The sequence below is a fragment of the Bombus flavifrons genome, chromosome 2, assembly GCF_040668555.2.
Source record: "Bombus flavifrons isolate JBK064 chromosome 2, iyBomFlav1_principal, whole genome shotgun sequence".
Lineage (NCBI taxonomy): Eukaryota > Metazoa > Arthropoda > Insecta > Hymenoptera > Apidae > Bombus > Bombus flavifrons.
In genome coordinates, this window is record NC_138443.1 from 1,543,944 (window position 1) to 1,567,642 (window position 23,699).

The window sequence follows — 23,699 nt, forward strand, 5'->3', positions numbered from 1 at the left end:
CGAAGAATTATCTTATTATCAGATACAACTTCTTATATCTTTAGTTATCCCTACGCTCAGTTCTTTCTAGTTGACAAATTTATCTCACTCGTTGTTTATATTAAACAAAAATAAAATTATCCAAGTTAATTATACAAAAAAATGTAACCTCGTTTAAAAATTAAGAAATGTAAGTTTAAATTTGTTTCTTATTCTTTACAAAAAATTGTATATTGTTAAAATTTTATATCACGAATTGTTAAAATTAGAATGGCAGTTTGCTTATTATTTCATAGATTAAATCATCGTTAAATTATAAAGGTAAAATTTTATGAAAATCAATTTTTACGATGACATTAACGATAAAAAAACACAAATAAGTGTTTTCAACGTGAGATTCGATATCGAATGGTTCGATAACTCTGCAAATGTCTCCCTGCTGGTGCGTCAAAACGCATGGGGCTCGTCACGTACGTCAATAGAAATGTTATCGGCAGTTAAATGACCAAAACGTACGAGGGATGCGCGTTAATTCAAGGGATGACTTTTTATTTCCATCCATTTCCCTGTCACGAATATTATGCTCGATATATATCTATGATATAGATTTCTTCGTCACGAAAGGGTAGTTTTATGTCTTCTTTCGTGCACAAGTCGCGCTTCCATCCATGTTACTTTTGAACATGTGTTATAGATTTTATTTGATAAATAAAATGGAAGTGTGCGTTATGATATCGAACATTTATGACGTGGAATACGTCATGTTGCAAATATTTGTGAAACGGTAAAAAGTAGACGCGATGAATATTTTCTATATTTGCTAGTATTGACAATATTACCAATTCTGTAGGTGCTGCTTATTTCATGTTATCGGCGGTCCTCGTGGTAGTGTAGCGTGTTAACACATCGTTTCACGATTTGTTCACTGTGAATAATCCAGTTTTCTCAAACGAGCGTGGTTTCTGCTTGTTTCCTTCTGTTTATTATTTATTATTTAAAGTCATCAACTATCAAGGTTATTAGCGACCACTGTTTTTGTTAGAACAACGCATATGTATAATTCTTATTTTTGCTAGAGGCCCATAGCACTCTAACGTTGCTAGGAAGGTGTCGTTATTCAGACAGTGATCGTGATACTTTGAGACGCCTTTGTTATCAATAGCCTACTAATTTTTATAGTCATATTTTTGAGAATATGATTAAGAAAGTAGAATCTCGGTAGAAAATTATTTTATCTAATTCTTTTTTAATAAATCTATTTCATTAGTAATTATTAATAATAGTAATAATAATTATTAATTAATTTTTTAATAAATCTAGAAGGCCAATGCCTTAATTATACTTAGAATATTTCATACACTTTTTCATATCACGTGCAATTTCGTATAAAACCATATAAATCGGTGTTGGATTATTACGAGATATGAGTGCGGGTGTGTAGTATGCAACAGCAAAAAGTATTCAACATATTGCAAATAAATTACCGTAAACATAGGTTGCAATATAAATAGGAGAATGACATAGCAACCATTTGTTTAGAATGAGTGAACGCCGATATTCTTTCCCTACGTTTTCTTACTAACGGTCAATCTTTAAGAGTTCGATTTTTAAGAGTAAGACGTGCCTTCCTTCGATCTGGACAAAATAAAGAAATAATCTTTATAAAAAACGACCATTGCATCTTTTAATTTATTTCCTATAATCAAGAATCAGTAACCTAATCATTAGCACCTAGGTGCTAGTATCCTAACGTCTTAGTACGCAGAGTGAGTAACAACGAGTCGAGAGACCTACAATTTTAGGATTTATCACAGTATCTTTATCAATCTTTCTCTGTATGTCCAGGAATGACGTTTCAGTAATAAAAGGTCATCTTCTATACCTCTCAACGAATTATAGCTTAACATTTCAATCGAGTGTTTACGATCGCTGTATATTTAGTCGTTTTAGATTTCACGCTGATCAGTCGTGTCGTAATAGGCCAGAACCTTTTCTACCGGGTGCGTGGAGGGTAGCATTCTCGAAGAGTGGGCGGCGTGGGGTTGTTACGCTGTGTCTCGCCGTCACGAGTATTGATCTCCACGGAGCCACTGTGTGAATGGGCTATAACCATCTCACCCTGAATCCTGGAAGCGCGAATCTCCATCCCTGTCCTGTTCTTCACACTCTTGCTCCTTCCTTCCCTTTCGGTTTGCACTCGGCTCCGTTTTATGTGGGTTGTTTCTTCGTTTCGGACTACGTGCTTGCGTGTGCTTATTGCTAAGGAACGTGGGAAGGTTCTATTTCACTTTCTGTTTCGAGCCTGACCTGTTTTTAGTTTCTTCGATTTTTAGTTCTAGTTTTGGGTGGCGAGTTTAGAGATAACTTTAGTTCTAAGGGGTTCTGTCTAATATCGTATGACGTTGGTTTATTTTTGACGATGATGACGTAGTCACATGTTTCGCCTACATTTCACCTTTCCTGGGATCACCAGTTCGTTTATCTTATTTTTTTGTGAATGAAGGAAAGGAAGGAGAAAAGGAAAGGAATGTACGCGAATGAAGGGGAATGACAAACGAAGGAATTGAGCGGAGGGAAGGAAAGTCATGAGGAATTCCTATCTTTGCTTCTGCATATTCCACATTCAAGTAGAAATGAATTAATACCTTTCTAGTAGAAATTCGATGCCCTACTTCTCCGCAATCCGAACGATCTGTTTTATCATAATTCGATTGAGACATTTAACTAAAAATTGCCCGTAACTCGTCCGAGCTTTTCATAAATCTTGAATTATTGAAACACTAAATTTTAACTAATTTTAGCTAATTTATATCCCCTCTATTAATAATTTCGTTCCATTGCTATTCTTTTCCTCACTTAATTTTTATTTTCATCAACAAAACATCCGCTCCACTCTATTTTTCTCTTCTTTCGAGTTCTTCATTTTTAAAGTTTTTTAAAGCTTCATGCTTCTTCAGAAGCTATCCCTCTCGTTTCTTTGTTTTCTTCTTCGATTTAACGTACTCCGCATTTCCACCCGCAATATCTGTTTGTCGGTAATTGCATCTGTCATTCGAAGCGAGGTCAGTAGAAACGCTGCCGGGTTTTTTTCGCTCGTTCGCACGGCTCTTTCTCGCAACAGCATCCCTCCTTTCTTTCATCGCTGTCCCTGGTTTGAAAGGACCCTCGCGGAGCTGCACTTAAGCCAAAGCACATTAGCATATTTGCTCGGTCTTCGATTTTCCTAACTGACCCTCTGTTTCAAATTAACAAAGTTAACTCGTACGACCGAAATTAGTTTATCCATAAACCCTCTTTTGAAAAATTTGTAGTTGATCAATTTTCGGGCGTTTGGGACGACTAAGAAACCCGTGGACATATCTCACATTACTTGTAATATTCTTTTCAAGCGCTTAAAAGATCTAAGTTTGTAATGCCTTATAAACTGTTTATTTTTTTGTGCAAGATTGTTAAATATTATATTCTTCCATCCTAATTACCGAACAAGATTTTTCCACAGGCTTTTCTATTATATTATATTATATACTAATTCTAAAGGTTTCTATATTTGGTCAACTTCAAGCCGTAATTGAAGCTTTTGCATTGTACGAGATGGAAAATATCGGTTCCAAACAAATCGAAACTCCTGGATCATGTGGCAACTAATTAGATACTACACGTGCTCCTGTGATACGAACGAAGGAATCACGCATGCACGATACAAAGCTCATCAAACGTTTGTAGTAACGTGAAACACCATTGATCTATCGACTAACCTCATTACATTCTGTTTAAACACACTCCATACAAGTTAATCATATAAATGAAAAGAGAAACAGCAAAGATAAAATGGTATATCACATTGTTCATCCTTATATTTCTAATGCAAAATCCAAACTTTGTCTCTATAATCGAACAATAGTTCCGATGAAAGTCAACTATTGTGTAATTGTATGCATTCTCGCTCTCTGACAGTATAATAAAATGATAAAAAATTCAGAATGAACGATTCGTCGTCGCGCGTATAATATTTTATTATTATATTATATTATACGTATTATATATACGTATTATATATTATATATGCGTATTATATATACGTAGCTGCGACGATTATAAAGGATACAATTACTGCGGTTCAATTTACTCCTAATTTTCTAATCAAAATACATCTTGTCAAAGGTAAGAAAGTGGCTTGCGGATATTTATTTTTTAATCATTCACGTTCAACAATATCCTAGAATCAATCTTGCATCAGCAACGATGGAGTCCTGGGATTCGCGAAACTCGGCCCGTGCTTCGACAGGATCAAACCACTTTTGGGTCCCAGCTTGGAAAACAGGATTCGAGCGATGCTCGAGGAGTTCGTTTGCGAGTCGAACTCGGACTGTGCAAAACGATTTTCACGAGTGAAGAAATTCCTGAACGCGGTCGCCGCATGGGCCGACCGTTTGGACGTCTCTGCCAAGGACACGGATATCAGGCAGGAAATGATTAAGCACACGATCGAATTTCTGCTGAAGGATGGCCTAGTGACACAATTCGCAGATCCGGCCATTCTCAACAGAGGGCCGAATAAATTAGATGCCGATTCCTTGGCCGCCGAGCAGAATGCCTTGAAGACCATGAACGTCTGGAGGTTTATCAACGAGAAGGACTATTGGCTGTGCCAAGATTGCGCGTAAGTGTGTATTTTCACGATATATCGTGTCGCGATCGAGGGGAATATTATAATCGTCTTTTCTTGCAAATGCAATTATCCAAATATTTTCTTTTAAATGTAATCATTTTGCAAAGTGTAAGAAAATAACGAGGAATTTAGGACGGCCGATTTAGAAAATGATTATCTCACCATCGTCGAGATTTCCTGCGTTCGTTCTGTTATCGAATGTGAAAGATATATACAGTATTAGAAAGTATTCGAACACTTGTAGGAATTTTTTATGTGTATATTATACAAAACATTTAAAAATCTCATTAGCATTGTAACGAGTCTATCGACTATTGTGATTATATCGGTGAAACTTCAAATGAATTTAAAAATGTATATAATAAAAATGTGTATAAAATATACGTATTTAGATAGATTGAATGATTATGATTTAAGGCGAGTCACTATTAAGACTAATTTATCTAAATACTTATCCAAATATTATTTTACAGAACAGCCACTTGCGTACATCCAGAAACAAGTCAACAAATTTACCAATGCAGAAAACAGAGATCCGGCAGCGATTTAGACGTCGAAGTCGGTTCAATTTCGCAAGAATCGTCAACCGTTTACAGTAGCTGTAGAACAAACTCTATCTGCAGTTCAGTTTGCAATCGAACAATCGAAAGCACGAAATCTCAAGTAAAAATCAATTGTCGAAATTTCGAGATGATTTTGGAACCAAATGGGAATATAGTAAACTCAGGCAAAAATATTTCAAACACGTTCGATAATACCAGCTGTTGTTCAAGAAGGGAAAATTTAAAACAGTTTGGTCTGAAGGTAAAGTTTGACTGTGATACGAAATTCGTACAGACTGAAACTAGTCGGAAAAATTTAAACTTTATCTTCAAAGCAAGCGCAAGCACGCTGAACCCCCTGAAAGAAGCTTCTGGTACAAAATGTGATAGAAAATTCGCACAGACACAAACTAGTCAAAAAAATATAAACTTTATTTTCGCAGCGAACCCAAGCACATCGAACCATCCAAAAGAAGCTTCCGATACAAAAGGCGATGCAAAATTCGCACACGCGCAAACTAGTGAAAGAAATATAAACTTTATTTTCGAAGCAAGCCCAGGCACATTGAACGCTCTTAAAGAAACTTCTGACATTTCCAACTTTCCTAAGCCCTCGCCACGAAGAAAATATTTAAAAAGCTCAGACGCAAAAGCGAAATGCGACTGCGATCGAACTAAATCTCCCAAAAAGCCCAAATTAAAGATTTATATTCATAGAACAACGAGCACTAGCCGTTCCAAGGTTCGAAGTCCACTAAACGTGTCCAATCTTTCGTTGCCTTGTAAATCGAGTCAGCTGATCGTTCGATTGTTCGAAGCTGACCCATCGTTATCAGATTCCTGTCTAATTTTAATGAGGAAACGATTCGAGAAAGACATAAACAACGCTTGCTCTTGCATGAACGACATTCTGAAGAAGTTGGACGATTCAACGATCAAACAGTTACACTTGAATTGCGAGATTCGACCTGGTCGCGTAGACCTGAATCTTTCATGCAAGAATGGTGAAAGCTCGAGGATTAGATGGTTCCTTGCTCGAGTTCCGACTTGTAGCAACGTTCACAAACGCGTTTCGTACACCGGGAGCGTTGAAAGCTGCGAGAATCCGAGGGATCGACGCGGAAAGCCTCGACGTTCGATGGAACTTCCGGTTGATGCTGGTTGCTGCGAAGATGTGGCGAAACGTAGCGGAGAATTCGAAGAACGACGCGTTGCTTTTTATTCTGTTTGCTCGAATCACAGTCTGATGGGGGCGAAACAAAGCTCCACGTTGGGGAATGAAATCGAAAAGGAGGAGAAAGAGAAGCAGCTTAATCTTGCGTGGGCAGGAGAGGGAGAGACGATGGATTTCGTGCTTTCTTCGGGTTTAATAAATTCACAGGACAAGGATACCGTGACTTCCGCCAAAACCGGTATCGAACGACCTGGAAAATATAATAATGAAATTTCCGACAGAAAACTTTACCAGTCGACGTTGTTAAATAGAGAAAAAGAAGGGAAGGAAGAATGTAGAACCGAAGAAGTGGTGGATGTAAATAAAGAAATCGAAATATGCGATGATGCATTTGTAGAAGATTCTATACAAGATTCTGAGAATCATCTGATAGAATTATACGATATTAAGTGTGACTGTTCTCTGGATAGCTTCGAGGAAGGTGTCTTTAGGAAAGGTTATTCGACGACCAGAGGCTGTAACCCTGAGGAATGTTTGAGTGATAGAATCGTTGATCATAGTTCATCAGAAACAAAAGACTTAGATAATAAAAACACAAAGGTAGAGGGCTTCTGTCATTTAAACGAAGACGTTTTGAAACTGCAAGTATCTACTTCGCAGACGAGAAAGAATAATTCCAAGCTAGAAGATTGTATTTCAAAGGATACTTCCTGTTTAGGAATAGAAAGAGAAGTCGCAAGGAAGGAAGAACGTGTTTTCGAATTGAAACAAAATATTTTTCAGATGGAAAATGCATCTAAAGAAGAAATCAGCAGTTTAGGCTTCAAAGAAAAGGAAAGAGTTATTTTGAAAGTAGAAGAAAAATACAGCGCCGATTCTATTTGCGCGTCAAATTCCAGCTTCATGGAACTTAGCTGTGATACGAAGTGTTCCTGCTGCGGCGAAGATCTTCCAAATCCTTCGTCTGTCGAAAAAATTAACGTCGAAGCAAACGAACGTTCTACTTGTGCTAATAAAACACTTGCTAATTTAAATGATCATGAGACGTTAAATCTCATTGTAACAGAAAATGCAACAACTTCGGAGGCTGTAAGAGAATCTTCTAATCTTCGCTATCTTGAATTTAAAATGGCTCCGAATGTTCATATTGAATCAAATACAACTTCGATTCACGATCAATCTTCCACAGTGATCGATAACAATTCGACAGATTTCTCACAAAAATGTCTTGGTAATTGCGAAAAGAATTCAATCGAGAATCCTTGCGACCAAGAAGCTACGATTATTGATAATCCTCCAAACTTCTCGACATGTTCCAAAGTTAAGGATTCGCCGATCACTGAATCCTTGTTCGTATTCTGCAATTCGAACATGAAACAGTTTTCTTCCGTATCGAACTCCTCGACGGACGAAGAATGTTCGTCGAATGAAAATCATCGTGCAAGAAGCCAAGAAATTGGAAAATCCAGATCGCCATGTCGAAGAGCTATTCCAACAAAATGTCACCGGAAGTCGATATACTCCATCACGTGTAAACCTTCCTATTCCATGAGAAATGTCCCTCGAGCCAATTGCGCGAAACATAGTTCGAAAGAGAAAACAAACGAGAAAGACGTTCCGATCGTCCCTCGATATAAAAATCGTCTATGGCGAGGACCGATGGCTCCTGGAAGTCTGTGCAACTCTTTTCCAGCCATCGACCGGATCAAATATCTGATTCGTAAGAAACTCCGAAAATTGCTGCTGGAAGAACGTGACAAGGGGACCAGCACGTCGAAAACGTTTCTGAGGAACGATAGATACCTTGTCAGCATTTCGAGCGGAAAATTGAACGGCGGTCGAATAATTCGCGAATCTTGTTCCTCGACTCGTTGTCCTTTTACTGCCAGAAATCGATACGAAGCTAGAGGAGAAGCGGAGAAAACGTACACCGAAGGAAGTTGCTTGGGCAAAAATAAAAACATTTTTGGGGACATTATTAAAGCAAGATGCCAGAGAATGATACAAGGTAACGACATACTTAAGAGGATCAGAATGGCTAACGTTTCAAGGTCTCAGAAATACGATTCGAAGTTAACCGATACGCAAGATTTCATCGGCGAACGAGGAGAAACAATTAGAAGAAGCAAATGGAAGGGTAGAAACGGGGAAAGATTTCTTGTTAATTCTTCTTGGAATAACAAAGAGCAGAAGAATCGTTCGAGTATCATGTCCTTGAATTCGACGAGAATGTTTCTTTTGAAAGACGATGGCGATCATTTTTTGAGCCAGAAGCTTGTTCGTCAAAAACATCGTGACTTAAAGGAGCAAGACAGAATCAAAAATTTGTCTACCGATATAAAATCGATGAGAAACTATGCCAGAAGAAGTTACTATGAGCGTGGTTTCTCCGGAAGCTCGTACGAGCGTAAAGAAAATCGGAAAGGAATGGATGCAGAGGATAAGACATGCTACGACAAATTGAGATCCTTCGAGGAACGATTATCGAAGCTCGAAAGGAGACACGACGAAGAAAACAATTTCGTCAATTTTCTCAGTGACTATGAAAAACGCGTCAATGAGCTGGATGCTGATTTCAGGCTGAAATTGCTGCAATACGTGACGTTGTGCAGGAGTGTGAAGAACTCGTTAATGAAGAGGTTACGGCCGGATGACGTTTACGAGGTCAATTCGAGCTCCGTGTAGCAAAGGGGGATCGATTTAAAGTAGTTGATTGATTAACGACGCGATCGTGGTCGATAAAATAACGTGTTAAGCATCGGGTCGAGGGTAGGATGACTTTATACCGCGTTCTGTATTAGATTTTTTTCTCCTTGATACTTTGTCGTGTTTAGTTGGAGAAAAATGGATTTTAGATACATTGGTGTAATATATTATTTTTTTGGAAATATAAAAGACAGATGGTACTGTATCGAATTTTCTTTCGATTTTTGTTAGGTTGTAAATGTGTCTGATTGAATATTTAGATATTCTATTTAGATCGTAAAGAGTAGTGTATATTTTTGCACTTTTGTTACAGAATTTTAAATTTGTACGATATTTTAGTACGACATAATGCATTTCAATGATTTAAACAATCTTACTTTACATTTAATAATTGTTTGAATCATATTAGTTACAATATATTTTTGCCACACAAAGACAATTAACGTTTACCTTATCTCAGTCGCAAAACTTGCAAAAAATTATTTTTACACGATACTGATTGTGATAGTAATTTTTAATAACTTTATGCAAGTTTTACAATCATCATACGCAATATCTCTTATATCACTCTCTAAATCTATCTTTAGGAGTTCAGTTTTATTTAATCTGTAGAATGTTACAAAATTAGTTTAAAAATAAAATTCACTGCACAATACGCATCTAAATGAAAATTCAGTACAAACACGATTCTCACGACGAAAAAACAATCGCAATCACCATAGAAAGGTAACAATAAAATACAAAGAATCGTCCGAGGGAGAGTGCTCGTTGCTGGAACCTTATCACTTACCACGATGAAAATGACAGTGAAATCCGAGTTATTTAAGGCGTGCCGGCCCCGAAGAGGAGATAAAGTATTGTAGACCAACCATTGAGAGCAGCAGCATCCCTCTAGCCAGATCGATATTTCCTGGCAACCACCGGAGAGGGTGCCCACCCCAGTTACACTGTGTTTGTAACAATGCAAGTCGATTCCTAACAGCTAGTGAAAGATTTAAGCAGTCGATATCATTGATTTTTTTTCTTATCTATTTTAGTCGAGTACCTTGACGATATAATCTGATACAACGAATTGATATATAATTTATTACGTAACAAATTTGTAGCAATTCACTGTCGATGTTTTTAGCAAGTGTTAGTTATTAAAAATGTTAACAGTCTCAGCAAGATTCAATTGTCATTCATAGAATTGCATTCAAATTCTTGTGTTTTGTAAATAAAAAATTAAATGGTTCAAATTTATTTCGTTTAATCGAATGTGGATTTGAATGTGCACTTGAATGTGCAGCTGAACATTTTAAATTATACAATTTTAACTCGATAAATTTTGTTTTCAAAAAGGAAGTTCGACTTTAACAAACGATATATGTAATTATGATTGTATAAACAAAATTGCATTTACGATTTACGCGAATTGTTGGTTGAAATAAAAATTGGTCGAAGCTAAAGATATAGTTAGTCTAGTAGTATTAATGGAGTAACGCTGTACTGCAGTAGAGACGGACAGTCTCCGGCGGACAAAATGTAGAACGAGAAACAGTGTTTAGTGAAATCAGATAGTTTTATGCCGCCCATACTTTACGAGCAATCTAAATGCTCGAACATTACTCGTCCAGAAACGTTGAAAACTTTTAATAGGATTTGTGTCTCAAGTAATCTTTACTGTTATTCTATAATTATGTACATATGTATGTTTTACGATGATATACTTAAATTAACAGGACGATCTTACAAATTTCTATATCTATATATATGTGTGAATATAAATAAATTTTACATATGGAAAATAAAAAGGTTTAAAGTTTTATAAAAATGATGATTTTATTTAGGGAATTATTTACGAGTAATGTAACATTTCTTCAATTTTTACAGTTAGAATTTTGTATTTGTAAATTATATTTGTATTCTGTTAACTTTTACCTATTAAAAGTTAATTAACGAATCTAATGAGCTCACTAGAAAATTGGATATCAAAACAACAATAAATCACCACTTCTTTTAAGATTATAATTTAAAAACACTGTAAAGAATACAAGTAGAAGACACAGATATAACACAATTCGCACATGTATCGTTTCTTTGTTATCACTACAGACATATAACTGCTTTATTATTAATATAGGTATTCATCAATCATAGTGTCGGAAAAGTACCTATATATATTGACCCAAAAATTCTGTCATAAATGCCAGCGTAGGGAGCCAAAAACGTCATTCTGCTACTCTCGTTTCTTTTACATTCTTAACTACTCATACGTCTAGCATTTGCTCCTATGTAAGCTTCTTTTATGATAGAACGAATAAAAAGTAATTCGTGTAAATCTACCCTCTAACGAAATTAGCCACATTTTATAAATAATCAGATTCTTTTTAAGCATAAATCAAACATAAGTAAAGAAGTACCTATCTCTTGATAATTAATTCATGATGTACTTTTTCTCATTCTCTACAATTGTCCGTTATCTTTCTACCAAGTTCTTTCCTCTTTTATAAGACTTCTGCAGTGACTAGTTTCATCGTTTCAAAGTTAGCGTTCAGAAAAATCATATTATTATAAATCGTACTCTTTATATACTATACCATACTACACACTATTTATATAACTAAATGGAACTATAATGACATTACTGTAAATGAACGTTTCTATAAGAATTTATATACATGCGACTATAGACTAATTATTATTCAATTCCAAGTCCATTTTGTAACTGCAACGAGAAGAATTGTAGGGTTTGATGCTAGCTAATCTTTTGCCAGAATCGATCAACATTGCAATAAATATCGAATTTATTCCGAAGAAACTGTTATTTATTGCGAGTTCGAAGAGTTCGAATTAAACTTAAAATCTCATCAATAAACAAAATTAAGCATCAATTCTTGCCAAAATCGCTTCTTTCGATGTCAACGCTTCTATATTAACCATACGGTGATAAGTTATAGCAATTTATTTTTGCAACATTCTCGGGTCACCCCTTAATGCCACCCTCGCGTATTTATCGTACCTACGCGTCAGGGTGGCGAATTACAAGCTGTTGCATAAGTAAGCCCGGGGGATCTCGGCTTGTCAACGAAGATACGCGGCACATTAACGTTAATACCGTTACGATTTCTGTTGCTGCGTAACGTTTTGTTATTGCAAAACTGCTGGTCGAGGTACAAAGCCCCGCCTGGGGTCGATCTAAAGGGGTTTGCTTGCGAACTCGATTGGCCAGTGATATCGATGCGTTGCCGCGCGTCGTCCAATGGCGTCGCGACGCCGGGTTGCGCGGACGCCATGACCAGAAGCTGACTTTGCGGTACCCCGGCGCTGCCGTGGACGCCGTCAGGCGACGTCGACGACGTTCTCCGTCGCGTACCCCGCGCGCTACCGCTACCCACTCCGCTCGTAACCATATCTGGACTTAATTATTGGTGAGTGGTGGTTTATTCGTTATTTCTTTCTATGAAAAATTTACATTTTTCTTTGTGTAATCCTTGCTTTTTCTCTAAACAATCGTGTGACGCGAGTAATGGTCGATCAGTTTTCGCATTCGTATCATTGCGATGGGGCGACTCGAAGATTCGGTGGTCTCCTCTCCATGACGATAGTTTCGTGAAATGGTGGAGAAAGATGAAATTCAGTCGAGAAAGCGACGTTGTGATGTATCTCGGTGCGAAAAGTGAGGTGTTTCTGTCAGGAAATTGGTAAGACTAGAAATCTGTCTGATAGAGCTTTCAAGCTTCTCTGTGTCACCCGACAAAGTGATAACAACGTTTTTGATTTTTTTGGCTTACGGTGGATTTCATTGGCATTGGATTAAAAATCTATGATTCATACATGTGTTTCCAAGTGATTTCCTACGGTGGAATTTGCTCGTGCGAGTGAAAGTGTACAAGGGACGATTCGGAATGAATCGTGACTCTGTACGGATACAGCCGGGAGATTTGTGCAAGGACGGATCGTGGAAATGTCAGGGATCCGAAAAAATATCACAGACTTTTTCGTATTGATCTTCCGGGGATGTGCATCGAGCTCTGGCTTCATTTCATTCAACATTCTTCCTCCTTTTCCTGTGGATCTTCTAAATCCTAGTGAAGCTACTTTTTCATTTTGCAAAGGCTCGATGTAATAAAGTTTTTATTATTTTTACGAGAAGTTTCTAATAAACGTTCTGCACAGTTAACAATCTATCATTAAGAATTCAAATTTTATCTTTATCAAAAATTGGTTTTAATTATTGGCTGAAATTTTGTCGAAAATGTAGATAAAAGGCGAAATTTATATAGAAATTTCTTTCATCTTTTGGAATATTCAATACTATATCTTTCGTTTTGTATATTCCGTTTATTTTACTTCGTTATTTTAGTAACGACATCTCTTCAACTTAGGTAGACAAATGCTAACTGTAGTTACAACTATTCTAATTTTTTTAATACTAAAGACACGTAAATTTAGAATAATCTGGATTATTTTCATAAACGAATAGTTAATTAACGAATAATCGATATTGGAACCAGTTCCGTACGACTGGCTCCTACAACAAGAAACGTTTCTCAAAAAGTATTTTGCCACTTTCTGTTAAGAATTCGTGGAAAAACCACATAAGAATATGCAACGAGTCCATTAAGTGAAATCGGCCGTTTCCATCTTCATCGTTCCACCCCAGCTCGTTAACACACGTGCTGTCCATTTTCTGCCTTTTGTCTGTCACGTGCCGTTTTAATATCCGACATCCATTGTCCCTCGATACGTTTCTTTGTGATCGACTCGATAGTGTGCCAACAATTTTTTCCTGTGCCCATCTATGAAGGTGGAAGTCGTCTCTCTGATAGCAGTCGTGTCTCGATCGATCCGTTCTCTATAAAATTCCACAAAGGAGAATCATTTCCAAGCAACATTGCGTGATAATCTCGATGTAAGGATATCGAAATCTATTTGTACTATTTTCAGTTACTAATTATATTCTTCCATGTCTCGAGTAACTTGATGTTAATAATTTAGATGTTGAGAATAATTCATTTTATTTTTGAAAGATTTTATAGTAATGAGAGATTTTTTAACTTGACTAAGACAATTATTGGTCTCTATTTCTGAATTCTTATATTTTACAAATCTTCTAATTCCATTTTCTATCGAACTTTTGGTTTATGGTACAGTTTGTGATATTTAAAAAATAGTAAAATGTCCCCTTACTTGTTCGTATAATAATAACTGATAGATTGTTAATTTGTTTCACTTTTTTGTAGCCATACTGTCATTATGAAATAAAAAAGATTTATATTAGATACAGAATCATTTTTATCTAAACTCTCTAATTTTCTCCATTGTTTGTTATTTGGATGTATTAGTTTCTTTCTGTGTTTGTTCATTTTATTGCGTTGTTATGATTTAACGAGATTTCCGTTGTTGTAGCTTTATTTTATCAGAACTCTCCATATATCGCACGATATTTGGACGAAGAACTATAAGGAAAAATAGGAGTTAGGAAGAGCGCGTTTCTTCTCGCATTTTTCTACCCTCTGAAGATGTTCCCCGGAGAGTTCGGGGATTAGGGTTGGAGAGACTGCCACTCCAAACAAACACCCCTACTACAGAGCTCCCCTTGCGTTTCGATATTGAGAACGAACGTTTCCACACAGACGTAGCTCGTACTTGGAAGAGAAAATGCGAAGGATGGTTTTAAAGATTTAAGCGTTCGACCGCTGAAATTGTTTGAACACCGATTAGTTGTTCGTACAAAATAGGAGATTGTATCGGCATTCGTGCAATTTGGTCAATTTAAAAATTAAAGAGAATATGTTCTTCTTAAATAGTTGTGATTTATTTTATTATATATCCAATAAATAGGAAATTGACGAATGAACGTTATGACACGTAACAAATGACGAAATATAAAATCACGGACAATTCTATTCTATTATTATCCTATTATTCTTTAGTAATGTTTAATTATATGTTTAGAAATAGTATTCATTAATTAGAGAATTAAATGGAATTTTTATATCTGTTGCAAAAATACTACAATATATTTTTAATATCTATTTCCATTGTTACTTTTAACTTATCTTCCATATTTGTTCTTCATACATCCAACCTAAATTGTATTATTATTCTTTTAACGTTTCTATTCGTATAAAATAAACAAGTAAACAATTAACGAATCTTATCAACTATTTGTATTTTATTATTTCTTTCAAAATGTTTTATTACGTTGAAAAGATTTTTCCCTTCTAATCCTACGATCAAATATCACAAAAATTATTGAACTTGGCGAATAATATAATAAAGGTCCTATCGTTTATCAATATACCTACAGAGAATAATAAAATATTAATTTTTATTATTCATTTGCATTTAATTACATATATAATTTAAACAATTTTATTACATGCAAAAAAAATCATTTGTTAGAAGAACGTTCATTCAGTGATGTCTTTGATAATGATGGAATTTACGTTGGTGATTTATGATGGTTGATGTGCTTCAGGGGCTGCCAATTGCCAACGCGACCATTTGCAGCCTGAGAGCAACCCCAATAATTGGAAAATGTCCGGATTTGCGGCGGCGGGCCTCGTGGCCTTCGACTCCATCAAGTCCAAAGCATCGCGGAAACTTGCTGGGTAATGTCACGCATGCTCGTATACGACGTGTAAGAGACGAAAAATCGTTTAAAGGCTATATTTAGCCAGCGTACATCTATATATATATCTGACCATGCGCGTAATTAAACGCACATGTTCTACGCGAATTTCTAATTGCTCCCTGTTATGTAATCTGCCCTTTTTTTTAGAATAATCTTGCGAACGAGTTTTCAATGTTTTAGTAATCTCAAGAAACGTAGGTTGCCAAAGCTGCATATAAAACACATTGAAGCATTGGAAATAGATTTTTACATTCTGGACCTTAGCTCTTCTCGTTTATAAATTGAAATGTTAATTAGTATGCGAAATGAAAAATTTATACTTGTTATAGGCGATAAAAAGCTGTACGTAAAACCTGTCACTTGTGACTTTAGATTAAGAAGAAGTAATGCCGGCTACGAGGAATTCGAGATGCCCCGCGAGGGTAGCAAAGACAATAAGGGGTTCGAGGATGAGAGAGAAGGATACAGTAGACAAGCTTCGTTCGAATCACTCCCGGAACCTGAACGACCCCCATTGCGCCATATTGATACTTATTGCAAACCAGAATGTCCCTGCCTATCGAAAAGATACACCATTGCCACTTTGGCCTGTATAGGTGAATCTTTAAACATGCTCGTATTTTTCCATTTTATTCTATCGTATCTCTTAATCCTTTAATGGTGCGCTAAAGTGACATAGAGTATAGAATAAATGATTTAGAAAATAATTATCTTCTTATTTTCAAAGTTTCCTGTAAGATTTCTGATAATAAATATAAACTATATATTTTCAATACCTTATAGGAAATATGTATCAATTAACTTATAGTAATACATATATTATTTGATGATTTATCCAATTCTTTCTTTCACTGTTAAAGGGTTAACATTTACTGTATTGTCTGACAACATTTAACTGTCTAACATTTACTGTATAAAACTGATCGATATTCCCTTCAGGATTTATAATCTCATTCGGCATGAGGTGTAACATGGGAATGGCGAAGATGGCCATGAAGAATGCCACCGAAGATAACGCCAACCACACTCTCAGGTTCAACTGGACAATTGGCACAGAGAGCGCCCTGGACTCGTCCTTCTTCTGGGGTTACCTTGTGACTCAAGTACCAGGAGGATTCCTCGCCTCTCTGTACCCTGCGAACAAGATATTTGGGGCTGCAATTGCCATATCTTCGTTTTTAAATCTGTTGGTACCTGGCGCACTGAGCATCCATCCAATCGTCGATATGATAGTACAGGTCATAAAAGGATTGGTGGAGGTAAGATATTACTCTCATCGAAATAATAATAAGATATAATTGGATCGCGTCTAACACTGTCAGTGGCTTTCGATCGTGAAAGTATTAAGATCATAATTGAATTATTTCTTTGAGCGATTTTCACGACGAGTAATCCTTTCTCTGGTCAGGGTGTTACGTATCCAGCGTGTCACGGTATCTGGAAATATTGGGCACCACCGTTGGAAAGATCGCGTTTAGCGACATTGGCATTTTGCGGTTCTTACGCTGCTATGGTAATAGGAATGCCACTCTCGGGCCTTTTAACTTCGACCTTTGGCTGGGCAGCGTCCTTTTATTTCTATGGTACGTTAGGATTATATTTTTTGAGTAGAAAGATGTTGAAGTATTTATGCCTTTATCAGTCAAACTCTGTCAGTATATTCCATGTGTATAATCAATCAAAGAATGTTACGTGAGAATAGATCCTTTATGGTGTAAAAAAAGCTGAATTTAAAGCTGTATTTGAAAAATTGTAATAAAAATATGAAATACGAAGGAACAGTAATAGACGCGTGATTCCTATAATTGATAATCTGAATATACAGGTATTTGCGGATTGATTTGGTACTGTTTCTGGTTGTGGCTGGCATTCGAGAAGCCTTCGAAACACCCTTGTATTTCGGCACGCGAGTTGCGTTACATCGAAGATTCACTTGGCCAAGGACAATCGCAGTTACCTATGGCGATGCCAACATTCGCGACGACACCATGGCGAAAATTTCTGACGTCCATGCCAGTTCACGCGATTATCGTAGCTAATTTCTGCAGATCCTGGAACTTCTATCTTCTAGTGCTCTTTCAAGCTCGTTTTATGCACGAGGCTTTCGACATGCCTCTAGTTGAAGTGAGTTTCCCTCTTTCAAACTGTTAAATTTTAAGATGTTGAAGCTTAGCCGACTCTCGCACGTTTATTTGCTATAGAATTTAGAGATCCGTCACGTGTGAATATCAAGAACAAGAATAAATAAATGTTATTCCTTATAAATTATAGTAAATGAATTTTTACATTATTAAATAAACTGACAGTAAGAGAGTCGAATAGTTATCTATTTGCATGGAACGTAGAAACTCGTCACATGTAAATATATCAAGAACGAAAATAAATGAATCATATTCGCTATGAATTTGCACTAAATGAATTTCATTTGTTACAGACTGGTGTAATTGGCTCGCTCCCACATCTGTTGATGACGATGATCGTGCCTTGCGGAGGTCTGTTGGCTGATTACATTCGCAAACGTGGAATATTGTCAACAACAAACGTCAGGAAGCTGTTTAACTGTGGCGGTTTTGGTATGGAGGCTTTATTCTTCTTGGTGGTATCTCACGCAACCATGAAAAGAAATGGGACAGCGGCAATCTTCGCGCTAGCGTGTGGTGTCGCGTGCAGTGGTTTTGCCATTTCTGGTTTCAACGTAAACCATTTGGACATCGCTCCCAGATATGCCAGTATCTTGATGGGAATGTCGAATGGAATTGGAACGATAGCGGGTCTGTTAGTACCCTTCTTTGTAGACAACATCACAGAGAAGAAGGTATTGATTGTGCAAATTCTAAATGTCCCTTATCAATCCTTGTATCGTATCAAACGAATTGTTTTATTTTTAATATCAGCATATAAAAATATTTACGAAATAATTGTTGATCATTTATGTGTTATTTCTTTATTGTCCTTGCTTTTTCTAACATCTTATTTCTTCTTCCAGTTTCTTATTTTCTCTAAAATAAAAGAAATTTCATAGATATGATTATTTATAAAAGAATTAATATCATTGTTATTTTCGTACGCTTTACAGGACACTCAAAGTTGGAGAAACGTGTTTATCATAGCAGCGTGCGTGCACATATTCGGTGTAATATTTTATGGATTTTTTTGTTCCGGAGAGTTACAACCTTGGGCTGATCCTAATTTGGACGAACAAAAGACTTTCGCTATGGATGAATTTGGACAAGCGAAACCACCTCTTCCTCCACCACCGAAGACTATGCAATCCGAATTCATAGTACGTATTATTTTAGTGTATTTATCCATTTTAGTATTAGCCCCTTGGCCTATAACCACGAGTCAGACTCGTGATAAAGAATTTGTGCCATAAACGGAACCCACGAGTCTGACTCGTGGTAAAGAATTTGCGCCAAAAACGGAACTCACCAGTCTGACGCGTGGTAATTTACAAATTGCTAGTGATTCATTATCTACTTTGAAATGATAAATTGTTTTTGTTAACTGATCAATTGATCATGATTACGCCCTAGACGCCTTAAAAATACTATTTGTCCTCAAACGTTGTTTATTATTTCACAATTCCTTTTGTAAATTACATCCTAAATATACATGTCATAAGAAGTACCCATTTTGCGCCAATTCGGGCACACGGCTGAACAGACGAATGGCACTTCATGAACTTCTTGCTTACTATGGCTCGCGCGATCGGCAGATAGCATGTAGGCCAAGGAGTTGGATAAATATCATGTGAATATACATATATTTGAAAGCTTAAATAGTCAAATGTTCTTCTCTCCATGTATCATGTATCAATTGTTTCATGTTATGTATATTAAAAATTGTCCATTTTTCTACTACAATTTCATATATACACTTTTATTTTATTTTCTCGTATATAGATTCCATATAAAATAATTTCATATCCACGGAGTAAATTTCTAATCCTCTTTCTTTATAACATTATTTCAGTATGTATATGAAGTAATATTTTTTCATTTCACAGAGACAACCATCCATGGGTGACGGTGCAGCCGACGATTGGAATAATTACGATCAACCACCAGCTGCGGATAACATATACGCTCAACAAGAAAAACCGCCGGTGATAAGCTACGGATCAACGGAAACCAATAGCAACAATCCCTTCCATTCTACAAATCCCTTTGCCAGCGATGTAAACGCATCTTTGGTACAACCACCAGCGACGACCGATTACGCATACGACGTAACACAGCAGAATCAACAGTGGAATTAAATTCATCGATTCCCGAACAAATTGGACGGACGTAAGGATATCTGTTTAAGCTGACTGATCATTTAATCGATTATGTTTGTTTCATAACTGCGTCTAGTACTTCAATGAGTCCATTTGCTTACTGTTGCCTATTATTGCGACGATGTGAATTTTGATAAAACATTTTCCATAGTAATTTCTCTTTGAATATTTTTCGGAGATTTCTTCTTTTAACAAGAGAATTACTTTCTTCTAGGATTAGATGGGAAGTATTTACATTATTTCAACAAAAGCTGGTTACTCATTTTTTTCTAAAAATTGAGCACACACACATTTAATTCTTTTGCTGTAAAAAGAGTATATATATATATAAGCAGAATTTTTAAAACACATTAAATGCAATTACGGGTGACTTATCTTTTTTTTATTTAACGAATAAAAGCAGGAGGTTTAAGATACTTATGGAAAGATACAAAGTAAGCAACTATTAAGAAATTGAAGTACTAGAGGCTTACTGAAAGAGCATAATATAATTTCTTAAGAACTTATGATGTTGAAACATCAATCGATACAGAATTGCTGGCTTTGTATTCTCAATTGAACAAGTACAAGGAAATGTTCTCTTTTTGCAATACCTAAGAGTGCAGGGTATGGTGCTGTAAGTTGATGCACACGAATCGACCAAACAAAACGTTTGAACGTAAAAAGAGGCTTGAGATATCCATAAAAGAGTAACAAGAAGTGTCGAAAACGACTTAGAAAGTGGATATCGAAATATCGCAAGATCTGTTTGGAAAACATTCAATCGAAAACAGAATTATAAGAAATCAAGAAAGAAACTTTCTACATTAATTATTTATCAGTATAACTTGCGCATTTCGAAGTGAAACCAAGCTGACTATTTTATAAATCTGACATTGGCCTGCTGGTTATGTAAATCGTCCATTTGGTAACCTTTAATGTAATCGCAAACGAAGAAGTGGACATGAGTGGCCTAATTGAAAAGCAACTCGAAGGTCGTAATAATCTTTTAAGAAAACATTTCAATTATTGCTACTTATTTAGAATCTTACTATGGAACTAAAAAATTTATATGAGCATACCTATATGCAGACAATAAGCAACTGCCAAACCTTCGTAGACAATAATTTGATAATCAAAGACAATAATATTAAGAAGGTTTGGCGAAGTGACGGTGGAAAAATCAGTTCAGCACGATCGCTGAAACTTTTAGGTATTTTCTATGTTACTCTTCAGTTTGGCACTAGTAGCAGATAATTCAACGATGGAAAAGTTTAGAAACATAGCAATAAAAAAAAAAACCAATATTGAAAGTATGCTGATTGTCGAGAGTGAAAAACGAAGAATGGTATGCACGCCACAGTTATGGCGCGTATTTTTGAAATAGTACAACCCGGTCCTCGATGATAAGCGAACGTACGGTAACTAGAACGAATTAATTATCGAAACGTCAATATTTTAACAGTGGGCTGGCGGGTTCTGTTAATTAATGCATTACTCGAGAACGCTGCTTCGTATAAGCGTTGGAACACGAGAAAGGCATTAATACGTTTATTCGGGTACAAGACGTATCATAGACGAGATTACGTTACTTAAGCCTTTCGAGTTTAAATGTAATACACAAAAACACGGATCCTAACGGAAACGTATCTGAAACGTATGAAAGTATTCATAAGAAAGTGATAAGATGAAAGTATTAGTATGTTAAGGCATTAAAGTACCGTAGGGCTCTATTTGTTGGGACCTGATCTCTTCGAGTGAATTCTCATCTTGTGCACCGACAAGAGGATCTTCCATAGAATTGATAGCCTCTTCAAACACGTATCTTCCTTCATTTTTTTTTACCGTTCCTCTTAATTGAAATTCAAATCATATTAATAATTTATCGCGATACTACAAGATACTATAATTCTAATAATAAAAACTCTATTTCAAACTCTATTAATGTGAAACACGTCATATATGAAACGTAGTAGTATGTTCGAGTTGAAATATGTAATTAGCGTTTATACGGTGATTTTTCTGAGCGTAGAACAGCACATTTTTAAATAGGCCACGGATTTTTATGTGTCTACGTAAAACTTAAGGATGCAAAAATTGACAGGATATAGTATATAGAAATATAAAAATATAAAAATACGAAATATTCAAAGTAGAATACTCGTTATAATTTTTTAGAAACAAAACTTCTACTTACCTTCTGTTTCGTTAGTCGTGTCCATAAAAGTATAAATCTGTATAAAAATCCGCAGTCCACTTATTAAACAGAAATGCTGAATCACTGAACGCTTAATATGAAACAAAGAAACAGAGGAGAGTCTATTTCTAACAACGAACAATTAACATAAAAGTCCATATACAACTAAAGCTGGATCAATAGAATTCCGATACGATTACGATAATAGATATGAAGGATATCGTAGCTTTCAACGAAGGTAACCATCAAATATCCCATCAATGTTTAGATGATTTTACAGTGCGTGATAATATCGTGTTTGAAGAAGCTAAGCAATTTAGCTATCACAATTTAGAAATTCGTGAATATGTCAATATCGATATGTTATTCGAAGCTTCTCACGATACGTCGTAATGTTTCTTGAAAAGTGGTGTATAGACGGTATCGAGATCCTGGAGTTATTCAGAACAACGGTGCCACGGTTCGGATACATCGAGTTCTACTGTACGTATTTGATGAAAGTATATCCATGAAAGTTCGAACGTCAGTTCGAGAATTAGGAACAAGTCGCGTTATTATACATTTGTCCTAGGTGTTTATACTTCATAATTGTTATACATACATAGTATTCACACATGGGCATTTACACGGTACACATGGGCATTCACACACATACACACATATACGTACAAAAGAGTATATATATATATATATTTCGTTACTATATTCGAACGTTGTTGGTGATTTTTCATCGCCGATATCAGAGAACAGAATATATACACGTTAAGGATGAGATAACATCCAATTTATTGCATTATTTCATGGTCGAGTCGTAACGATATAGATGTATACGTATACATATTCGTACGTTGAGAAATAATACGTGATACATGTACGGATATCGATCGATCGTTTGTCAAATTTTAATTCAGCAGGCAAAAAATTAAGAAATAGTTATTGCCCTGTCGAAAGTAGGAAAAAGTATTCAGGATCGATATCACACGTGTAAATAAAATAAAAGTTTACGAAGGAAACAGTCTGTATATCGAAATCAAATTGTGTCGTAACTGACTGAAATTATAATAATATGCTATGATATCCACATATCTGTTAGCGAAAGCTCGTGGCATATAATCTTGAATTGCTTGATTTTAATATCATATATCAATGTAAATTAATATTTTCTTTCATCGTGCAGTGATAAAGTTTTGCGAGAAATAAATTTTTCGGAATTTTACAAAAAACACATGTATCAAGAACGATCGATCGATTCGCTATACACGTCAAACGTCGAATCACAAAATTACATGAAAGTACTACTATATACATACTTATATTATTCGAACAGCCCTTCTTTTCGTTGCCCGAGGATCCACGAGATTAGTCAATTTGCGCGATATCTATTTCTAAAAGAAATTATAGATACATAATATGAGATATATACGGATATTTACGAGTATATACATATATATGTAGCCGATATATATATATATATATATATATATATATATATATATATATATATATATATATAATTCAACGCGCTAAATGATGATTAAGGTTAGATATA

At 35.8% G+C, this 23,699-nt stretch overlaps 2 protein-coding genes across 2 annotated transcripts; both read left to right on the top strand.

Annotated features, from left to right (window-relative positions):
* The first annotated feature begins 4,172 nt into the window (after positions 1-4,172).
* Positions 4,173-10,150, top strand: LOC138189746 (uncharacterized). The gene is made up of 2 exons (XM_069131880.1): positions 4,173-4,639; positions 5,122-10,150. Exons 1-2 carry the CDS (start codon positions 4,311-4,313, stop codon positions 9,047-9,049), a joined length of 4,257 nt encoding a protein of 1,418 aa, XP_068987981.1. The 5' UTR covers positions 4,173-4,310; the 3' UTR covers positions 9,050-10,150.
* Positions 10,151-12,100: 1,950 nt separating this feature from the next.
* Positions 12,101-22,204, top strand: VGlut (Vesicular glutamate transporter). Its single transcript, XM_069132003.1, has 9 exons — positions 12,101-12,480; positions 15,537-15,669; positions 16,065-16,288; positions 16,632-16,951; positions 17,101-17,275; positions 17,518-17,816; positions 18,127-18,507; positions 18,769-18,975; positions 19,702-22,204. Exons 2-9 carry the CDS (start codon positions 15,596-15,598, stop codon positions 19,951-19,953), a joined length of 1,932 nt encoding a protein of 643 aa, XP_068988104.1. The 5' UTR covers positions 12,101-12,480; positions 15,537-15,595; the 3' UTR covers positions 19,954-22,204.
* Positions 22,205-23,699: the final 1,495 nt, after the last annotated feature.